Below are 21,864 nucleotides of genomic sequence, written 5' to 3' on the forward strand. Positions count from 1 at the left end.
CACGGTCAGAATCCTTACTCTAGTAAGAAATGAGGGATGGCAGAGAACCTGTGCCCACACTTTCCTTGTTGTCTTGAGAAGCTGGACAAGTGCTGCCTCAAGAAAAGGGGACATGCAGCTTTCCAGAAGGCAGGAGTGAGCAGGGAGGAGCTACTGAGAGCAGTTCTCTGCTTCGCGTCATCCCTCTCAGCTTCCTATAGGGAGATGCAACTACACGATGTACATGATGTTCCCTGATCAGAGCATGTTGTGAAGTTACACCCTCGCCCTTGGGGAAGAAGCTCCACTCCACGTGTGTTCAAGCTCTCCACTCCCACACCATCACAACAACCAGACTTTGTCACCCTGGGCCATGGCTGAAGCTGCAAGAGAAAAATGAATGAGGCAAGAAGTAAAAGCCCCCCTTGGGTCACTCTTTGTCTGCTGTGGCTCAGGACACCGAACTGTTCAACACTGTGGCTGGAACTGAATCACAGACAAGCAACATTTTCTACTACCATAAAAACAACAAATAACTAATAGCTTTCAGCCTGTAAACACAAGAAGACTTAGGTTAAATAGAGTTCTGAGTGGCACACTGTAACTGGTCGGTTGTACTCTAACTGGAAGCAGGAACTCCTAATAGAGCTAGCTCAGCCTAAAGAGTATCAGATGTTACTCAGGCCTTAGAAGGTCTGAGACATAAACTCTGCGTGCAAGACAAAAAGAAGTCAAATGACTCATGACAGAGTTTGTTCTAATATAAATGACTTTTTCTGGCTCTTGGCTTTTAAAGACTTGCCATTTTCAGATCTTGAACAGCTAACCTAGGCAGCTGGCTTCCTTAGCCAGTGTCCTTCATTTTGTGTATAAAATGCTGGCATTTACAAACTCATATTCCTCTGGCTAAGGGAGGGCAGTTTATTTTAGCACTGCAATCAATGCCATCATAAATCTTTCCTCTTCCAGACCAACACTGGAAGCATAGCCAGTGCTAACAGTGCTGCGTGGATAAAATGTGCACCCATAAAAAAAAGCATGCACCACAATGCTTAACCAAAGAACTACAACCCTTGAGAATATACCTGAGGAAGCAGCAAATGTGCTGGCTACCCAGTCACTCCATGGGGGCAAAGATATACAAACAAAATGAAAAGCAAAGCTTGCCTTGTCTCCCTTCCATGCAGTACAAGAAACATCCCTTAGATGGGACTATTGCAAAATTAAACAACCTTACAACCGTGGCCAGTAAATAATGAGTAATATGCCTGTATATTCAAAGCTCTTATACCAAACAGTCAAGGAAAGTGAGGATAGTTCATCACAAAAAGACCCCATTTATTAGAAGAGTTTCAAACAGCTTAGCATCTTTACGGCCATTACTCATCTCTTTCACCTAAGCTAAGTGCCAGCTTCCAACCCAGAGACGAACACATACCTCATTTATCAGCTGCAAGACACTCAAGCACAGTTTCTCTCAGTCCAGCCTAAAGACACAGCATTGAATACCTAAACTGCTTAATAAGAGGCAGGGAGACATCAGTCTGGGAAAATTTCACAAACATTCTTATCAGACATTTTGAAAGCATAAGGAGTCTGACCCAAGGCTGCTAGACTCAGAAGTATTTCGCTGAATATATCCAAGATGTTTAGCTCAGTTTTGAGCTACAGGGCTGGGAAACGAAAGGATCTTCCAAATGCAACATAATTATCATCTTCCAATTATCACCACCGCTCTGTTCCTTGATAAAACATGGTGCCTCCAACACGGCTTCCCCACTCATGTTCCTTCAGAAGATCTCTGTATGGTCAAGGACTACGTGGAAACCGTGTGAAAAACCTACAGCGTGTGCTGACACAAACAGGTGCTACGTGGATCAAAACTTATTATATACTGAAGGTTAAAAATATTCATGGGATGCAACCCCCAGTACTGCTACACATTAAGTACATTCCCTATACATCATTCTTAGCTGAAAACTACACCTGTAAAACTAAACAACACAACTTGTTTTGCTGTTTATCCACCCTCGCAAGGCATAGCAAGATATGGACACGAAGCTTCTTTCTCCTTATTCATGTTTACCTACTGTTTTACAACCCTGATGCAGAGGATTATCTTTGTGCAATAATTTGCAACTTATGCTTTTCCATGCCCAGTTAGTGGTTAGCCCCTCTGCTTATATTTCCCTCAAGAATGACAGTCATGGTCTTGCTAGTCATTACGTGGACATTTGTCTCAATTAAAACAAATCAGAACCAAGAAGCAATTTCATATGGATTCTCTCTCTACAGTTCATTGCCCAATTTCTAGTATCAAACTGTGTTTCAGAAATAAGTGCTGTGGGGGTGAAAAGCTGTTTCAGAACAAGAAAGTAAGCAAGAGTTGGGAGTGATTGTTGTACATCCATGTCCAAGAAACCAAGGAAATGAATACCCATGGCTTAAAAAGACCAAGAAGGAGACTGAGAACTGGATTCCAATTCTGAAGATGAGGAAAGCCAGTATGCTAATAAAGCCACTGGGATTTCTTGCTAATAAAACTAATAGGGGATCTTTAACATTTCAGATCCATGATTACATAAAAGAGAAGAAAGAAAAGTCTACTTTATATTAACTACAGCAAAATGGAATGTACTGGAAGTGCTTAGATCATAGCAACCATCAAACTATACAGATAGGGCAAATTTTGAGAAACAAAACCTTCCAGGCACTTATAGCAGAAATGACAACACAGTACAACAAGGTAAAAAATGTCTTCAGATATAAGAAGGCTCAGGTATGTCCTGATGGTACAAACTACCGGCACCAAACCCCACGACTCAGTGATCATAACATCCTTCAGAAATTTATTGAAAAAGAAACCACACAAGCTATTTCAGACAGCTATTGCAGAGTCTGCATGCTTGTGCTTTGCTACAGAACAGTCTGATCCCCTGCACTGACATAGCAAGAGAGCAAATCCCAGATGGAAAATTTATCTCACAGCATAGCCAGATTGAGTTTCCAATTCTCTGGTGCATAACTTGAGGGTTGTTCTGCTCAGCTCTTGAAGAGGTGAGGGCAAAGAGCCTTTAACTTTTTTGACATCTTTAACATCATTTAGGCAAGATGCTCTGAAAAGGACCTTACTGGCTACCGACAGTTACAAAGGATCCATGGTATCCTGCTTTGTACTCATCCTTCCTATAAAATATTACTATCATGTTTTCCCCTGTCTAAATGGCCTGGACAGAAAGGGTGTCCAAGGTCCAAATGACTTCAGCCATGTCTTTGAGCATGTGGTAAAATCCAGCCTTAAAATAGAAAGGAGATGGATTACTGTACGCTTTACAGAAAGCATCTGTCTACTATAAAGACACATTTATGGTTTCCTCATATTTATGGCTTTCCTCAAGACAAGGCCAGCAAACTAGAATAACTGCAAGGTAGCGATATCACACAATAATTTCTTCAACAAGGTGATCTTAGTCTTGGTCTGTTTGGAAACAATCAACAAATTGTACATCTTCTTGCAGTGACTCCAGCACCATCATTTCGGGTCTTGTTACACAGACGTGCACCACTTGAATTGGAACTGTCCCAGTCAACATCTTTCTTCCTGTCTGACAGGTCTTGGTAAGAAGAGTGCTACTGGGCTAGTAAGAGGCTCCATTTCTGCAGATTAACAAAACTCTAACTCCTGTTCTTTGCCAACATCAGCTGATGTGAGTTTATTAAAAGCTAACAGGCATGACGATCTAAGTGCTGAGCCCACAGAACAGATTTCGTTTATACACATATGGTCACTTCTAACTGTCATTGGGCATGTGCATGCAAGATATAAAAGTCAGGTGAAGCCAGTGGAATTATGCCAATGCACAAACCTGGACAAATCTCCAATATAAACAGCGAAGATGAAATAAATTTTGTGGGTCATTCGAACACCTTGGAGGCCCTAAATGTCTTTTCAGTCCATCCTCACAAATGTGGGAAATAGTTAACAAAACCTTTATCGCCGTTCTCAGACAGAATTAATAAACAGGTAAGCCCACTGATTTCCCGACACAGCACCTTCCACCACTGGCCAAACAGAAGGCCATGCTTTGTGTCATTTCATTAGTCTGGTATTCTGCTACCTACTGCTAGAAAAATAACATGGCCCCATCTTTATCTGTTGGATTTCTGAGATTGTCGTCTCCAACGTCAGTGATTCTGTGCCAGATACTCAGCTAACGGACATGGTTGCAGTTCTGTCACAGTCAGCGTATTGCACTGACCTACTGCAGCTGCCTTTCCCTGTCATTAAAAGTTAGCAAGAAATTCCAAATCTGAACATTTGTGTCCTGGGTGACATTTACAATGGCACATGCTAAGTCCGCATAAAAGGACAGCACTGAACAGAAGACATTGCCTTCGTATCCTATTACCTCCAGTATCCACAACTCATATCTGAATGGGTAATAACCAATTGCAAGAGCCATAATAGCCTTTATCATTTCAGGATGTGTCATCTACAGGCAAACTGTGTGTCAGATTCCTGTTTGGGCTCTGATCCAGCAAAGTACTCCAGCAGATGGGCAGCCCTGCTTGTCTTCAACTGAACTTGTGGCCCACTTGAAAGTTAAATGATGTACCTGAGTGCTTGACTGGATCAGGGCACCGGAGTAAACTGGTGTCACTGCTCTGAAATCCTGGAGTAATGCTGATTTACATTAACTGAGAATATTGCATTATGATTACGGACTACACTCATCTGTCATTTGAGTAGCTACATGACCTGCTACAACAAACTTTGACATTTTCCTAGACAAGTTTTTACCTGTAATAATTTCAAGTGATATAAAACGGCTACAAATCATCTAAGGTAACAATGAACCAAACACTGCTGTACAGCACGTACTGATCTGATAATTCATCAAATGTATGACAACATATAGCACTACCCACAGCACTCCACCAAGAACATTTAACAGCCACGGAATTATTTCTCTGAACTCCAGTACAAAAAGCAGCCAGCAGGATGATATCAAACGAGGGCAGCCCCGCTTCTCCTAAAAGGACCTCGGGGACTCCAAGGAGATTTGTGTGTCTGCACTTCAACAGCGCAGCAATGTGGAAATGTTAAAGTTAGTAAAGCAAACAGTCCTCAAATGAGAAGGGCAACAGATGTCAACCAGTATCACATGTCCGTAAACAGCAACAAGACAGAGGGTACTTTGCTGAGCGCTTTGTGAAAGCATCATGCTCTCAGCTCCATCTCAGCTGTTTGTCTCTGAGCAGTGGTGCTTGTATGTGTGATTTAACACCCGCCAAGAGTGGACTTCCAACCACACATAAATACTGTCCACTGAAGTCGGCTGAAAGAAAGTAGAAATGTTTTCATATATTTATTGCGGCTTTTGAAAAGTGAAAAAAAAAAATCATACTGAATGCTCTCAAACCAATTGAAAGCTCATTGTGTGCTTGGCAGAGACAGACAAGCATTTATATTTCTCAGCTTTAATGCAGAAGGATCATCCTTAGGGCAGAAGAGTAGTTCTGATTCATCCACTTCTTACCCTTACTGCTAAGACTTCTGACACAAAGGCCAAAATATGCTAACTAAAAAGGCACTCTTTGTACCATAAACACTACACCACAAGGAACTGGACAGTGGCCATCAAATCACTGCCTTTTAATTTTTCCCTCTCATCTATATTTCTCTAAAGATTTCTGGTAAGAAGGCAGCTGACTCTATACAAAAGCCAGAGGCATTGCCAGCATCTTGGTGGTTTCATGCATGCTGTATTGAATCCAACCTTTTCGATGCAAGCAAAAAAAAACACCCACCCAAACCATTTCAATTAGGCAAAGATGTATTTCAGTGTCAAAACACCATGGAGAGAGGTAAAGGAATGGAGTTCTACTGCTGAATCACTGCTTTGAGTCCAAGCCTGGCTGCAAATATTGAACACAATGACCACAGTCACTGAACATCTTAGCTGTTTATGTGGACAACAGCTTGGTTCTCAGCAAGCTGTACTGTCTGCATCACAAACTGTCCATGACATTACTTGATAGCTTTGCTGACAGTCAGAAGTGAGAACACACAAAATGAATGGACTGTGAAGATTCAGCTCTTTTCACCACCAGAATACTGTGTCTAACAATAGCTGTACCAGCTATGCACAAAAATTTCAAGGGATTTTTTTCATGGAGCACATGCCCTTTCCATAGAGACTGATGACGAACATATCCAGGATGGGATTTAAAAGAATCACTGACATAAAGACGTGGCTGTGCCATGCCCAGCCAATATACTACAAAGAAAAGCAAAAGCCAACGCCCAGCCTTGCCCAAGAATGGCCTCCACTGAAGCATGGACTCAAAGCAAACTTGGAGCTTCTAAAGAAAAGGAAGGCAAGTTCACAGCACCTGAACACGCAATCTGCACACAGCATGGCATCTAAGAACAACCACCTCCTTCTTCTGACTTTCCAAAATATCCAGATTAAGAAAAAGGAGAAAAACATCCCAATGTAACATGAAGGCCCTTAGCAAAAGGTGCATTAATTGGGTAAGGCAAGCCAACAAAATGATTAATTTGCTGCTCTCCTTCATTATTATGTTTACACAAGTTGATTATAGCACTTAATTACTAATTTACCCTGCTCAAAAACAAGAACTTTACATTTTTAATGAGATGAAGGAAGGCAATATTACCTAATTCAACAGGGAGAAGTCATCTTATTTCCTCTTTTGATTTCCCAAGTTATTACCATTTCTAAGGAAAAAAAAGCTGTCCTCTCCCTGATCTTTCACTTGGTTCTTCCTTTTGAAAATATGGAAATCAACTAGAACACCTGTATTAATTTCAATCCATGACCTGACAGGTAATACTTTGGAAGAGGAATAGAGGATCAGATCATCAACTGAACCATGTCCACTGACATAAGTGGAGCTACACGAAATTGCAGAGACAGCCTGATCCAGAAGTGAAAACAGCCCCATCTTGCTCCTTCTCTCAGCAAACAGTTGAGCAGGTCCAATTACTGCTTATGTGTCTTCTTAAGAAATGCTGTCAATTCACTATTGCCAGTTGGTCCATTACCAGAGCTGTGGACTAACTATATTGTACCAGAAAGAACCAACTTCTAGCTCAACGTTTTACACCAAAAATGAATGCAGAAAGTTACCAGTGAAACGTATTTTATCAAACCAGATGAAGTTCTTCTCTTCCATATTAACCAGTAAGAACGACCCACAGTAGATACCAGCTCCAAAATAAATTTGGCAGTTTAGTTTCATACTAGCAATTTTATTAATTGCTTTAATATGCAATTAAGGAATAGTCAGTGGAGTGCAGAATTTTATAAGGCAATAACCCTGTTCCCTGGTGTACAGCTTTGTCCCAAAGAGTCGGGTATCCAAAAAAAAGAAAAGAGCTGGATGATTGCCAAATCAAACAGCACCTTCTTCCCATTTTCAATTACATACAAGTGAAGCAGATTAATGAGGATATAGTGGAAACTTTGACATTTATTTATTGAACATTTTTACTGAGAAGGAATTGTTGGCTTGCTATACCGGAAACTATATTTTTACTACAGAAACAATCACATAGAAAAAAAACCAGGATCCTGCTGCTGCACATGGAAGGAATGGCGAGAACCAATAAATGGACCCATCTAAGCCAGAAGCAGTAAGGTTATTTCACTGAATGAGGCACGTGTTTCAAAAATCCCCCAAACTATAGTATATGTTTCATAAATCCTTATGTCATATGATTTTTACACAGCACTATCTTCTGTGTCAGCGCTGACCCGGGCAGGCTGTGCTCCAGTTCACAGGAACAATAATCAAGGTATTTCCTTTTTCCAAAAGGAAAAAGCTGTAGCAGGGGCAAATGAAAAGATAAACCAAATTGCACGAAGAAATTCAGATTTTCTCCTTTTCCCAGAGACTCTGGAGACTAAATAACCAAAAGATGAAATGGGAAGTAACTCTCACCACACCGCGTGTGGTTTTTGTCCTTTTTGGACAAACCAATTGTTTTAATTCTCTTTTACCACAGAGGAGAAAAATGCAGAGAGAATAAATGAAGAGGAAAACAGAGAAGTCAACATTCTTTGAAGGAACGACATATGGTGGCCAGGCATGAGAGATGGAGGTTATAAATCTCTCCTTGATAGAATTACCTAAAGATGAAATTGCAGCTCCAAGGGGCTCGAGCTCCTAAAACCACACACATCCAGCAAATTAACCTCAACGGCTACAAATTTTACAGTAACTTTCATTTCCAATCTGTTGTGTTTTTTTTTTTCCCTCCTGTGAAGGCTCAGCATGCTGAGAATTCTGTGACAAATACAGATGCGGTGAACAAAAAGCATGAAAGTCTTTTCTGTCCAAATCACTCAAGAAGATAAAAGAAATAAGGATTATAAGGAAGTGCCACGTCCTGTAAATGGCCACTGCTGTATTACAGAAAAGGGAAGGAGTCGGGAGGTGCACTGAGACTTGCTTCCTTCTGAGAAGAAACTCATTTAGGGAAAAGCATATTTGTGTTCCAGCCATTATAATCAGTTGCCCAAGAAGAGGAAGTGTGAGAATCCTATTGCTTCACAAACGTGCTGGTTGGGTTCACTATGAAACAACTGTAGGTAAATCACTCCCTGTTCCTGGAGCGATAATCCCCCAGTTTCTCTGCAGCAACTTCCCCATTTCCAAATCCCAGTGATGGAATGTAACAGGACTAAGGATCAAGACAGTACAGGACTATGGCAGTAACAGCAACCACCACAACCACCTACTTTACCCCTAAGCAAACAACGGGCAATGCCAATCCATTTCCCAACCATTAATCTAAAGTCTAACTAACACTAATTACAGTACACGGTTACCATATGTTTCTGACTCTATACCGTTTCTCCTTACCACACACCTTCCTGTGTACCAAATTTCCTGAGCAAACAGCAGATGGTCAGAGCACTGGCTCTATCTTGGTGCCCTGGACCCCCCAAAAGCCCACAGCACCAGAACACATGAGCAGGGCAGCTCTAACACCTGATGCACACTGCCATCCCAAAGCTGCAGCTTCGGTGTGCAGACACATCCTGAGCTCAGCCCTGCTCCACAGGCTCACCAGCTCCCTGAAGCATCCCTCTGAGCAGCACTACTACCAATGGTTGGCACCGGTGTGCTTTACCTGCCTGCTCTGTGGTCAGCAGACCTTATGAAATCCAGGCTAAGATTACCAGAGGTATTTTGAGAGACCTTGGTTTTGGGTCCTATTTCCAAGCTTTCCTATTTTTTCCTATTTTAGAGAAGAGAGAACAGCAAAGCCAGGAAAACCAGATTGCTTTTAAGCATTTTGATTTTGACATGTCCAAAAATCATTCTGAGAAATGTGACCAAAATCACTGGGACAAATACAGCAAAAATTCCCCTTCAAACAAACATAGTCATAAAGAAAGAGGCTACTGCTAAAAAAAACACACAGGGTTGGTTGTTTGGTGGTTTTATTTGTATTTTTTTCTCCTTTACTGTTAGACTGAGCAAACAAACAGTTTTGGAAAACTCAATAACTAAGTAGGAAGCACCTATCAGAAGACAGATAATAACTTCTGCTATTTGCAGAAACTGCAATGACATTGAATGTTTGCAGCAGCACCTCTACAAAAGGTTTTGCTTTGCAGAAAGTGTTAGAAAAACAAGAGGTTATTGAACTGCAATGCTAGATACCCATTTACACCTAAAAAATCATTTCCATATTTTATACTGTTCCTGATCTCAAGTACCTGAATTCTTTGGAAAATATTTCAACATAATTGAAAACGTTTGCTGCACGATACAGCTGATATTGCCATTGGTGTCACCTCTTTAACTACAATCTTCTGAACAGACACGAAGTCAAAACACAGAGTGGCTTCTTCCCACCGCAGGTTTGGTGTCTCGGATGGGGCCTCACCTGGCTCCCAGCAAACACCACTGGCAGTGGGGTGGAAAGAAACATGTCATAAAAGTCCAGTGAGATGAACAACAACAGTTGTTTCCAAACTTTTTTCCCCTTTTCTGTTCCGGGGGGATCCCAAGGAAGTGCCTGGGGCTGACCTGCAACTCAGTGAAAAAAAGGCATCGCCCTGCAGGCCAGCAAGAGCCCTGCAATCAGACCCGACACGAATGGAGAAAGCAGCCTGAGGCACTGGAATGAAATGGGATTTGTTTCTTTTTTTTCTTTATATTCTGGTATTACTTTCTTTGATTCAGGAAAAGATGGGAAGGGACCATATTTTTATGAAGACAGACTTACTTAATTTAAAGAGTTTTGAGATGGTCACTGATTGCATAATAATGTAAGGTATCTTAAACTAGAAACGAAATGCTGCTGTAAATGAAACACAACAAAAAGGCAGGAATTAAATATGAGTTCCTATCACCAAAAGCTGCTGCTGAAATTACTTTCATCAAAACAATCAAGATTTCCTTAGAAGCATTGGAATTTTTAAGTAGAAATGCATATTGTACAATATATTTGTTCCAAGGGGATTAACTTTAATGGAAGAATTCATATGAAAGGAAGCTGTGCTTTCTGCTAAGAGAGGAAGTGCCTTATGGTAGCACAAGGACAGGTGGGAAAACAGCTGATTCTGAGAACACAGATGGTTCTACAGGTTTCTGTGTCTTACTGTCACTTATATAAACACAGTTAAGTCATGCTTTGGCTGATCCACTGAACATAAAAGCATTACTGCCACTTCTACAACCATTAAGGGACTGAAATAACACAAATAAACATGAAGTTCCACTCTCGTTATTAACTCTGAATTCACTGTGAGCAAAACAAGAGGTGTAGGTGTGTTTTTTGTTCTTTTTAACTCTATAAGTGCTATGGTATTTCTGACATTTAATGCTCCTCAACGCGAAGTGGGACTCGGAGCTGAGATGAAAGTGTGACCTTCTTGCAGGAGAGGGCCTTGACAAATGCCCTCTTCTGCCTGTAAGATTACATGGCCTAACTTACAGAGAACAGCTTATACTGCATGTCACCACAACCAAACATTAGTGAATCTTCTGTGCTCATAAGAAACAGTGTTAAAGAATGAGGCTGGACAGAAAGCGACGCTGGCTCCCTCCTGGCTCTGCAAACTTTTCCACTTGAATCAAAGCCTGTGCATAAGGCCAAATTTCCAAACATAAAATATAATTCAAAAAGACATAATTGAAAATAAAAAATCAGGTACTGCATACCTGTATGGATGCAAAATCCCCAGAAGCACAAGCTCCAAGAATAGCAGCACCCACAAGAACAGACTCCACTTCTTTGGACAGGACAACAGGCTTGCCTATACAGGAAAAAGTCACACATCTGTTAGGAAGAATAAAGCAATGCAGCAGTAGCTGCACAATAAATAATTAAAGGTAAAAAAAAGGAAAAGAAAGGAGGAATGAAAAAGGACTTGAAAATCCATGTTCACGACTCCATTTATACAGTACAACTCACTGCAGATAAAGGTTAATCTGTGCTGCGTGGTTCCAGGACCCCCCCAAAAAACAAAAAACAAACAAAAAAACCCAGCAGAATGTAAATAAAACAATTTCAACATAATATTAGTGCAGAACTTAAAGCAAATGAAGAACAGTGGTTATTCAGCTCAAAGCACTTGGCTGTAATCTGCTACCCACACCCTTCAAACCAACCTGAAAACTGAAAGTTGACCTTGAGGGGAATAGAGTGGTAACCTTTCTGTTTCTTTTGTAATGAACAGCAAAAAAACAAGAAGGCTGTTTGTGTTTGTTTTTAAATATATGCCAACAAAGCCAGTCTGTTTTTGCTGGAAGGCAGAAAAATATAAATAGTGACCTTTCACAAGCTGTGAATGAAATAATAAAGAGAAATCTTATCTTCCAATGCAATATAGTTGAAAAAGAAAATTAAAACCTTAGAAAAATAAAATAAAATACAATGAAAAACTTTGCATATATTGCAAAAGAAGTAAAAAAAACGGTTTCATCACCCATGGGTGCCATCATACTTTTCCTCAGTTCACACAAATTTTTCAGAGACCTGTACTGTCAGTGTAAAATCAGAAGGAAAAAGAGCAATGAACCACTAAAAACTGCCTGCTTTCTGAATTCTTAGAGATGCCTGAACTGTGCAACAACTCCTCTAGCTGCACTCTGGATGCTCATCCCACTAAAGCAAAGAATTGTATATTCCTACAGTATTTGGCACGTGTGTAAATTTCCATTACTGAGATAATTTCATTGGATGCATGATGATGCAAACACGGAGGTGGGAGGAGGACTTCCTTTTCCAAATAGCCTCAATGATATGATGCTCCTGCAAGCCAACTGCGAGATCAGAAGGAGCTGAAATGGGAGATGTAAAGAAAGCTCTGAACAACTCCTACAGAGGAAAAGCCAAATACATGCTTTTAAAATGGGACAGAAAATTATTAATATAAAAACCAACTATCAATGCAAAGCAAGCTCACCTTGCACCTCAGCATCTGCCAACATGCTGGTTTTGCTCTGTTCTCTCAGTTTAAAGCTGCCTACGATCATTTTCCAGTGCCACAGCACTCTTCAGGCCATTTTTTCTTATAGTTAGCACAGGCAGTGTGGTGCAGAAAGAAAACAGGTACAGCACAGGCTTGTTGCTGGACTGCTGGAAGGGCTACTAGGTGTGAGCCAATGCGACCACAGCACCCCGTGTGTTTGTCTGAATTACAATAAACACATCCACCGTGAAAACAAGAGTGCAAAATCAGACTCGTGAGCACTCCTCCTGCTAAGATGGAGCACAGCTCGGGACTTGGGCTGGCTGGGATCAGACACAGACAGCCTAACACTACGCTCACAGCCACGCGGCTGCTCGCCGGGCGCTGAAGCAGAAAGCAACTTTCAGCACGCTCTGAAATTTACTGCACATTTCCTGCACCATCAGAATGAATGCAGAATTCTTACCAAGCAAACAAAAAGATCAAGATACTTTTTAAGTGGCCTGTAAAGTTATCTACTGGATGTCTGCATGGCTGAGTCACGGGCATTTGCAGCTAACAATAATATATTCAGATTTTTTTCCTCTCGTGAAAGAATGGGGGATTGATCCTGGAATGTTAGTTATTTTATCTGATAGGCTCAAATGAGTTCAACACAACCGGGAGCATTTCACTGAGATGAACTCTGACATCTCTTGTCAGTCACAGATTTTACAAATGGGGGAGAACTCCAGACTGCAAAAGGGCCTTTTTGTACTGAATTGTACTTGGCCATTAGTTACAGTCAAAGAACTCCTGATTACATTTTAATCGGAATACGTTTTCACAGATCCTTTGTTTTACACAGCAGGAATCAGCCTCCCAAACTTTGCATGCTGAAATTCACCTAAAACATTTGAGTCACGCATGGAAAGATATGCACCTCTCAACATTCTTCACAAACAAAGTGCCCCTTCGACCTCAACACGTTCAGTGAATTGTAAGGCCAACAGGCATTATAATTTACTTCTCCATTTCTGTTCTCAACTCACTACAAAAAAGAATATTTTCGTCTTCTGCATCAAAGTTATGAAATGTAGTTTGATGTTAGAGCAAGTCAGATCTCCCAACCAAGTATCCCAAATCTGAGCATCACTGTGCTCATGACAGCTCAGTCTTCACATGATATACACTCTAAACACATACTGCTCAAAGTTATTCTGAAGTCTTTCAAACTAAATTTTGTTATTTTTTTCCCTGTTATTAAAAGTATATTCAACTGACTCAAAAGTGTGCCAAGACAGCAGTGCACACAGGCTAACAGAGATCATAAGCACTGAAGCCACAAACCCAGCACCTTCCATCTATCTATCAGTAGTTGTACAAAACTAAATGGAATATCATGCAGGAGCAGGGATGCAGAAATTGCCCTCTAAAACACATGAAAGGTAATTTAGAACGGATTTGTTCTCTACAATGTATTGTGTGTCCAGCATGAGCAAAAATTGAAATAGGATGAACCTGACAGAGATTTCACTAGAAATAAAACACATCTGACGTAGAAACAAACTCATCAAACGTACCACGCATTATCCTCATCAAATTAACTTCTTGTAATCTGATTAAGTGGAAGAATTCTTATATCATGCCTAGAATACTTTTTATAAATCTGGTAGTGAGGAACATTACAGACATAACTTACAACTACTGGTTTTGAAAATTCCACACAACTTTTATATTAATTCTACTGCACTTTCTTAGGAAATTGTGGATCTTAGGCTAAGATCCACAAACTAGAAATAAGTTGGAAGATCCTCCAAAAGTCCATTTTCTAACAAGACAAATTATGGAGCTTTATTTGCACCACATCTCAGTATTATTCTAATGCCTTTAAATTTCAGGAAATCCAGTCTTGCAGGAAGCTACATTTCATTCCAATATTTTTGTCCGACCAACAAAATTCAGTTCTATGTAAAGGAAGTATTTATTTTTCCAGAGACGAGGCACTTGGCCACCTACAATAATAAAGCAGTTGACACTCCTTTACCCAAACTTCCTCTCGCTTACCAGTAATGTCAGCATGCATCTGCACAAAGAGAGGGTTCTTGCTCAGCCCACCACACAGGAACAGGGTGTTGATATGATGGCCTGCAGCCTCCATAGCTTCCAAAATATGTCTTGTTCCTAACTTGAAAAAGGGAAAAAGAAAAGAAAAAACAAAAACTCAACAGATGAGTACAAGAGAGCAGCGACAGGAACAGAAGAACAACGTGCTACAAAGTGTGACAGAAATGTAGAGACACTACCTGCCCCTAGCAGTAACCCGAGGGCTGGGAGTAAACCAGAAGGGTACAGACTTGGCTTAGCTTGAAAGAGTAAATGGTATTGTGATTAAGGACAAGAAAAATCATGCAGATTGCACAGAGAATTCGGAAGTAGAAAGGCACAGTACATTGCAGTGAGCATCCCAGGGCTGGCTGAAAACAGGAAAAGGTAACTTCCAGTCTACAGTGCTGGGAAAAAAGGGCCTTGCAGGGAAGTACTTACAAAGGTGAAGACTGCAATTACTAGAAGACAGAAATGGGCACCAGCTAAACTGATGGCAGTGATAAGCAGCTGTTTGTGACCATGAGCAGCACGACACAGAAAAGGTTTCCATAGCCCTTATATGTCAAAGACACTCCCACCCAAAACTCCTGTTTTCTTGTTTTCGTTCTACAGATACATCTCAGTATCACTCTCAGTATTGAGATTTCTGGCAAAACAGAACAAAATAAAACAAAAAAGGATCAAATGATAAACCTGTACTTTCTGTCTTTTCAGCAAAAAGGAAAACCTGAGGAATTTTCTATTGGCTTAACTATTTCTCTTGGCCTTTGCCCTGCACAAAATAAAATGTTCCATTTCATGCCTGGATTAATGGGAACATGTCTAAAATGCGGGTATATTTTTAAACTTTTCATTTCAAAGTCTTTATTCTCAGAAGCTCGTATTAGAACAGGTCAGTGTTCTGTTCTGTAAATGACAAAAGCAAACAGGTTGCCAATAAAAAATCTTCCCTCTTTGTGCTGCCCTTGCTTGCCATTGAAGCCAGCCCTCTCTGTTTTCTCTTCCAGTTTCACTGACCGTCTGTCCCCCTGAATTCCCAGCTCATTATAATACCCTGGAAGTTAATTCTGAAGTACAAACTTGACAAAATACCAAATCCAAGTCAAAACTTCAACCCAAGCTGACCATTCTTAGGCAAACTCCCCACCAAACACAATCTGGTCCAGTTCTGACAAACCGTTATTTATGTTTTCTTTATGCTTTGCTGCGGGTTCACTAAGAGGTCTGCTGCCTGCAATAAAGCCCTCTGCAAATAAACTCCACTAAAACAGAAACTAGCAGATTTTCTGCAGATTGAGCCATGTGCTGTGACTGGCACAATCCTGGACAGGTCTTCAAATGTATTTTTGAGTATTAAGGCAAGCGGTTACGAGGAACTTCAGCAGCCGCAACGCAGCTGGCTAAATCCATCACTTCCCTATTGACACAGAGAGCTCATTTCCAAATTATTTATGGAAAAAAACCCAAAAAACTACTTGAGAAAGTCTGTCTCCTCTGGCCGGGCTCGATGGCCACGGCTGGATCTCTGTTCTCACAGGCCCAACTGGCGCATCGCGTTTTGCAGTGAATGGTCAGAAGGATTTTCTCTTTCACTACTTCTGAAATTCCAATGTATGAACAACTTGTCTCACAACGTGCACATGCCAAAGATCCTGAGAAAGGACACGCTGTGAAAATTATTTTGTGTTTACCTGCCTGGAAAATTGTATTCACAGAGCAATTTAAATTAAAGCCTGACTTATTTCACTGTGGGTCGGGGGGGAACCAATTTAATCCTGGATTGGAGAAAATGCAAATGGAGGGGCTTGAAATGCAAATTTTATATGAAAAGAAAAAAAGCGTCTCCTGCTGAAAAGAAAACCAGAGATTAACATTCTGCAGGCAGGCCTACACTTTGTACAGGACTTTTACTTAGCTTTAAGGCTGTCTTGCTTCAGTGGTTAATGGTATGGGACTGGGGCTGTGCTTCTGCAAAGCAAAGCTAACCTGGGAGTGGCAGAGCACGGGAGGAAATGTAAAATTTCCAGGTACAGCACCAGCAGTTGGTAAATACATCACACCAAACCCAAGGCCGCTGCTGTCTGCTTTCCAGCTATTACCTGAATAGTGTTTACCAAAAAATTAATTTCTGTTAACTTACAATGAAAAGCATTGTATGACCTTTTGATATTAAATCACACGATCGAGGCAATTAACGATCACAAATGCTGAATGCAGAGCTGAACTCAGTATGTGTGTTTTCCAATAAAACGTGAGTTGCATTGTACAATGAGATAATAGGTGACTTTCCCAGGATTTCCAGCTGAGAAGGTTTCCACCTCATTAGCACAGCACAATACCTGAGCACCTGTTCGATACTGGGAAGTTTTCAGTTTCTTTCAGGGTTGTATCAGTAGCTGGCATTGATTAAACTCTCCTACACATTCTCATTCAAACTGTGGGATTAGACTGAAACATCAGGTAGAACCCAGCTACATACATCCTAAAAAAGATCAGAACTGACAACCATCCATTCCAGACCCAAGTTATTTGCTGAAGATGGAGGGTTAACACACGACATGTACAGCTCACAGTGAATTTACAGCAGCCGCCCACCCTGTATCCCAGATGGCTGACCCAACCTAGCAAAGTTGCTGTTTAACCAGTAGAGGAGTTTGGAAGTTTTCCAGCCAAATAGAGGTTTGTCAGGAAAACTCCCCAATTCATCAACATGTTAATGTTTTGCAAGTTCAACAAGTTCTGTTTTATTTTATAATTACAAAGAGGATGTCAAAGGAATGTCAGCTGCAGTCACTGAACGCCTGGGGATAGCATGCCCCATCGCAGATACCCTGTGCCAGTGTTTCAAAACAACTCCTTTGACCCAGGTTCTCGTGTCAAAATAGAACTTCTCATGAACTGGAAATCCTGGTTTCTGGAAAGTCTCTCATCTGAGAAAATGAGGGCAGAAACAGAAGTATTCCTATCACATATCCCATCCATGCATGCTAGCAAACTTCTGTGCCATTTTCATAAAGGTGGTCTCTCTGCTTTACAGAAACACAGCCTCAGATTGCAATTGTCATATGTAAGACAACTGCTTGCCTTCCAACGGGGAGACCATGAGAGGAACGAGCTGTGGTTCATTCAGTACGTAGAGATACAGATCCACTCAAACTTCAGCAATGTGGTTCTGACTCTCCCATCACACAACGAGGGGAAATCTGTGCATTTAGGAACAGTCTGAAGCTGAGGTAAATTTGGGGAGAGCAAGTTCCTTCCTAAAAGGAAGTCAGTGCTTTTTTTCCTCCACTATCTCGGCTTCGCTCTAGACAGCCCACGATGCCAACACTGCCCCTCATAGCATCGGCCTCTTTCTCACATATGCACCAGAAACAAAGGCTCTGAATTGTCATAAGGGGAAATCTTCCTAGGGAACATATTCTTCACACCATTTCCTACAGCGGGGAGTAGTCAGCAACGTGGTAAACAGTATCTTGCTCCTTTAAGAAGTCCATTAAGTGAATTCATCTATTACTAGCAATCTGTTTAGTGGAGGGGAATGATCAGTCTGCCACAGAACACAAGACAATTCATTTGTTCCTTTATGCACTTAAAATGGCTTACAGCAATTGCTTGAATCGTGGCCAAGTAGATAAGGGCAAGTTCATCCAGACCCCGAGACAGCGTCAGTCCGACAACCTGTGCAAAGATCAAAGAGAAAGCATACAAATCCAGCCAAAGTAAAACTCTATGGTTTCTTGTTGTAACAAGTTTAAGTGATAATTCTAAGCCTTTATTTTGTGAGCTGTACACATAACGTTATGTCAAACATGTTATTCTTGATCTAGGGAAGAACCACATAAATTGTTATTATGCTTGCAAAGAAATAAAGAACAAGCAGCATATACTGTGAGATTAGAGATAGATTAACTCTGACAGTTTTATGCTATGACTCAGACATTGCCTGTGAATGTATTTTATGTAATAATATGAAAATGCTATAACATAAAAACAAGTTTTTGAAAGCTTCTCACTTCCAAGTACCATAACACTGAAAGACAGTTAATAATTAAAGACTACACCTTCGCCTTCATTACTCTGAAATAAATAAATACCATACTGTAGTTACTCTGGGTTAATATCAACATAGGCCAGATGTGAGCACCAGCAGAGAAAATGACTGCTACTACTACTGTTTGCATACAGCTCTCATACCAAGGGAAAGTCTGAATCTGCTGCAGTGTAGAATTCTTTCATAAAATCATATAGGTATTAGTGGAACTCCGCAGATAAGTAACCTATTTTTTGATGCTTCCTCTGTTTGTGGTTTAAAATGTGTGGTGGTGCTTACAACTCCCTTTCCTACCTCAGCCTCACGCACAGTAGATTTTGGTGCTGGTGAGTAGCTTGAGGTATTCATTACAAGAACACGATGCCACTTTGAAGTAAATTCTTGTCTTACTCACGAGGTATTTTGATATCATCAAATGATACCTTTCTGATAGCTTTCCAGCCCTGCACAATTACATCTGGCCTGCTAGCTATCCAGTCAGCAACCATGAAGGGAAATAATCATCCAAATCTTTAAAGATGGGCTGAAAAAGGTCCCCAGCAGAGCATCTCTGGTGAGCTTCCAAAAGCTGCTTTCTGGTTCCACACTGTAATGCTCTGAAAATTTCCTTGTGCAGAACACAGTACTTCAAGCCCTGTGAGTTCCGAAAGTAGAATTTTTAAAACTAGAAGCAAGCATCAGAACACATCCAGCTTTGAACAAAGACCAATGAAGCACCATGACTGCACGTTTCCATGCACGACAGCATCTACGGCTATTTTTAACAATAAGCAGAGGAGCCTTTAGTTTCTGTTGAGATTTAACACCCAACAATTATAATACAGTTCATTTACCAAACATTTATCTGCATTCGTTTCATTCCTTTCCCACATAGACATACTCTAATTTGTGCTGAGATGCAAAATTAGGCAGACAGGTGAGCTAACGACAACTGTGGGCACTGCTAACAGAGTTCTGAAGTGTAAGTTCTAGGAAGGTTCCTGGGAGATGTACACTCTCCTTATTTTTAGGAAATAAATGTGGTTGTAATGATATCTGAACTATAATGATCTCTGGTTTTCTACTGAAACTTTAGCACACTTCAAAATGCAGCAAGAAACCCAAATCCTATGGGACAGTTTAAATAGCTAAGGAGGAGTATGTTCAAAATTAAATCTCCTTCCAAGTTTTTTGTTGGTTTTTTTTTTTTTTTACCCTGTATTGACCTTTTTGCAAAGACAGGCTGTTTCTTACCATGCCCTTTAGTGTCAGATCTGTTAAGGGAGATCTGTTTCCATGGAAATCTGGCCAAACATGTAAATCAACAGTGAGGAAACCCACAGGCAAGGATTTCTTAATCAGATCCAGGTGACTGTTCAAGTATGTATATATACTTTGAGCACTAGAAGAAAAACAAGTCGGAAAATGAGTGGGGGAGGTTATTCATCAAACATAAAACATTTGTACTACTATCAAAAGCAGAAAAACCCAACAAAGAATCCCAAATCCCAGAAGTAAAACAAAGGGGGAGAAGCACCGCAGTGTGCAGCAGTGGGGATGCCTATCTGCATGCCTCCGTTCTGCAGGACGAGAGCTGGAAGCTTGCGATCTTGACCTGCACACAGCTTCCTATGGGTCCCTAATTGAGCCAAAGCTGTTGGGTACTTTGGGGTCTGATGATGCTTGTCCCTAACAGCAAGGTGCTGACATGGTGAAAGGGAAAGCTGGAGGAAAGAAAGCCGAGAGAGAAGAACGAGGAGGATTCCAGAGAGAAATGAAAATTCCTTTCCAGCAGTTAGACAATTTCTCTGATTAATCAATAGCACTTTCAGCTTTCCTTTTTTAAACTATAATTATTTCAATATGTGTTATGATTAAAATGTAGCACTGAGGGTGGAGGAGAGAAAGCAAGTGGCTGCTATTTTAGGGAGGAGCCGAACATGGGCCTAAACACGCTTGCATCTCAGTTCAGATACACCCAGCTCCACAATATCCAACAGACATTTTCTTGGACCAACGGTGATCTTTGGTCTAACAGTGAATTCTTCAGCGCTTTGGCTTCCAATAGTTCCAGTGACATTCCATTTAAAAAATGCTGCAATTATGCTCAGAATACTTTTTCAAAGACTCATAATATCATAAACAGATTCATATATATTTTTCAACCCCTTGGAAATCTCCAAGTGGGGCATTTAATTCTAGACATGTGGGTCAATAATAGCATGTAACCCTAATTACAATTGATTAGTCATTGTCTCATCCACTATAGACCCAAACAGTGATATTCACTTAGCCTCTACATGTATATTCAATCACACACTAATGAGATCCCTAAGGGAATTTGGCATATGCTTTACTAGTTTGACTTCTGACCTGCTAGCAGCTGTATATTTATACTTTGCATTCAACCATTCAGCTGCATGTTTTTTCAATTATACCTTACCATGTGTATGCTATCAGAGGATATCATTCAAAATGAAGTACACTTGGAAGACATTAAAATAACTAATTCACATCATTATTCACATACTTTTAAATGTGCTTTGTGTGTCTTCCTGGACCTGAATTATGGTAATTTTGAGGTCACCATTTTCCCCCCCCTCCCTTGCAGAAGTGGCCCTGTATTCTGCATCTCTAAAACTTACTTATAGGTAAGCAGCACACCTTAAACACAAAGTCATTGTATTTCCAGGCTAAATCACGCTTTGATGGTGGGAAGAAGAAGAAAAGAAAGCTTCACTCATCCAGAAATCTACCAGGCAGACCTCTCAGCTTCTATCTGATCTCTGTGCTGCTTGACCACTCTTGCAGGGATCAGCTGTTCGTACCCCCCTGACAGAAGACTGCACAAAAGAAGCTGGAGCTCACCTAGATACATTAGCACCCAGATCACCTTGGCATTATGCTTTTTTTTCACACCTTTTCCTCTTTTTTGTCTGTACAAGATGTGAGTGTGAGTGACTGGCAAAATCCTTCAAACTTCTGCCAGTTCCAGTTTGTACCAAACCTCTGCTGGACGTAATGTTACAGCACGAGCTCTCTGGAGCTTCTTCTATCCAGTTCCATGTGAAGCTATCAGTAGCAGCTGGATCTGGTTTGCAGAGCTAAGCACAAGCTAATAAAAACGAACAATGCTGAAAGTGGAGAATAAGAATTGAACGTAAGTTTGCTCAGGATGATGTCCTTAGTGAGGAGAGAATTTCAGAAAGCAACAAGAGTTTGGTAGTTAATCTGTTTAGGAATCTAGAAGATGTCAGTCTGAATCTTTGAGAAAAAAATGGAAAAATTTTCCATTTCTAAACT

At 40.7% G+C, this 21,864-nt stretch overlaps 1 protein-coding gene across 11 annotated transcripts in view; it reads right to left on the reverse strand.

The window, feature by feature from the left end:
* Positions 1-21,864, reverse strand: part of FGGY (FGGY carbohydrate kinase domain containing) — a 281,239-nt gene that overhangs the window by 15,646 nt on the left and 243,729 nt on the right. For 8 of the 11 annotated variants that reach the window (XM_052666250.1, XM_052666253.1, XM_052666251.1 and 5 more), the window contains 4 exons: positions 19,816-19,963; positions 18,135-18,209; positions 14,487-14,607; positions 11,188-11,282 (listed from right to left, as the gene is read on the reverse strand). In XM_052666250.1, coding sequence (XP_052522210.1) covers positions 11,188-11,282; positions 14,487-14,607; positions 18,135-18,209; positions 19,816-19,963 — 439 coding nt within the window. Of the gene's footprint in view, positions 1-11,187; positions 11,283-14,486; positions 14,608-14,966; positions 15,175-18,134; positions 18,210-19,815; positions 19,964-21,864 lie in introns of those variants that run through there. The other 3 variants (XM_052666258.1, XR_008202247.1, XM_052666257.1) reach the window with 3 other exon arrangements.

The sequence above is a fragment of the Tympanuchus pallidicinctus genome, unplaced genomic scaffold (assembly GCF_026119805.1).
Source record: "Tympanuchus pallidicinctus isolate F22 unplaced genomic scaffold, pur_lepc_1.0 scaffold7, whole genome shotgun sequence".
Taxonomy (NCBI): domain Eukaryota; kingdom Metazoa; phylum Chordata; class Aves; order Galliformes; family Phasianidae; genus Tympanuchus; species Tympanuchus pallidicinctus.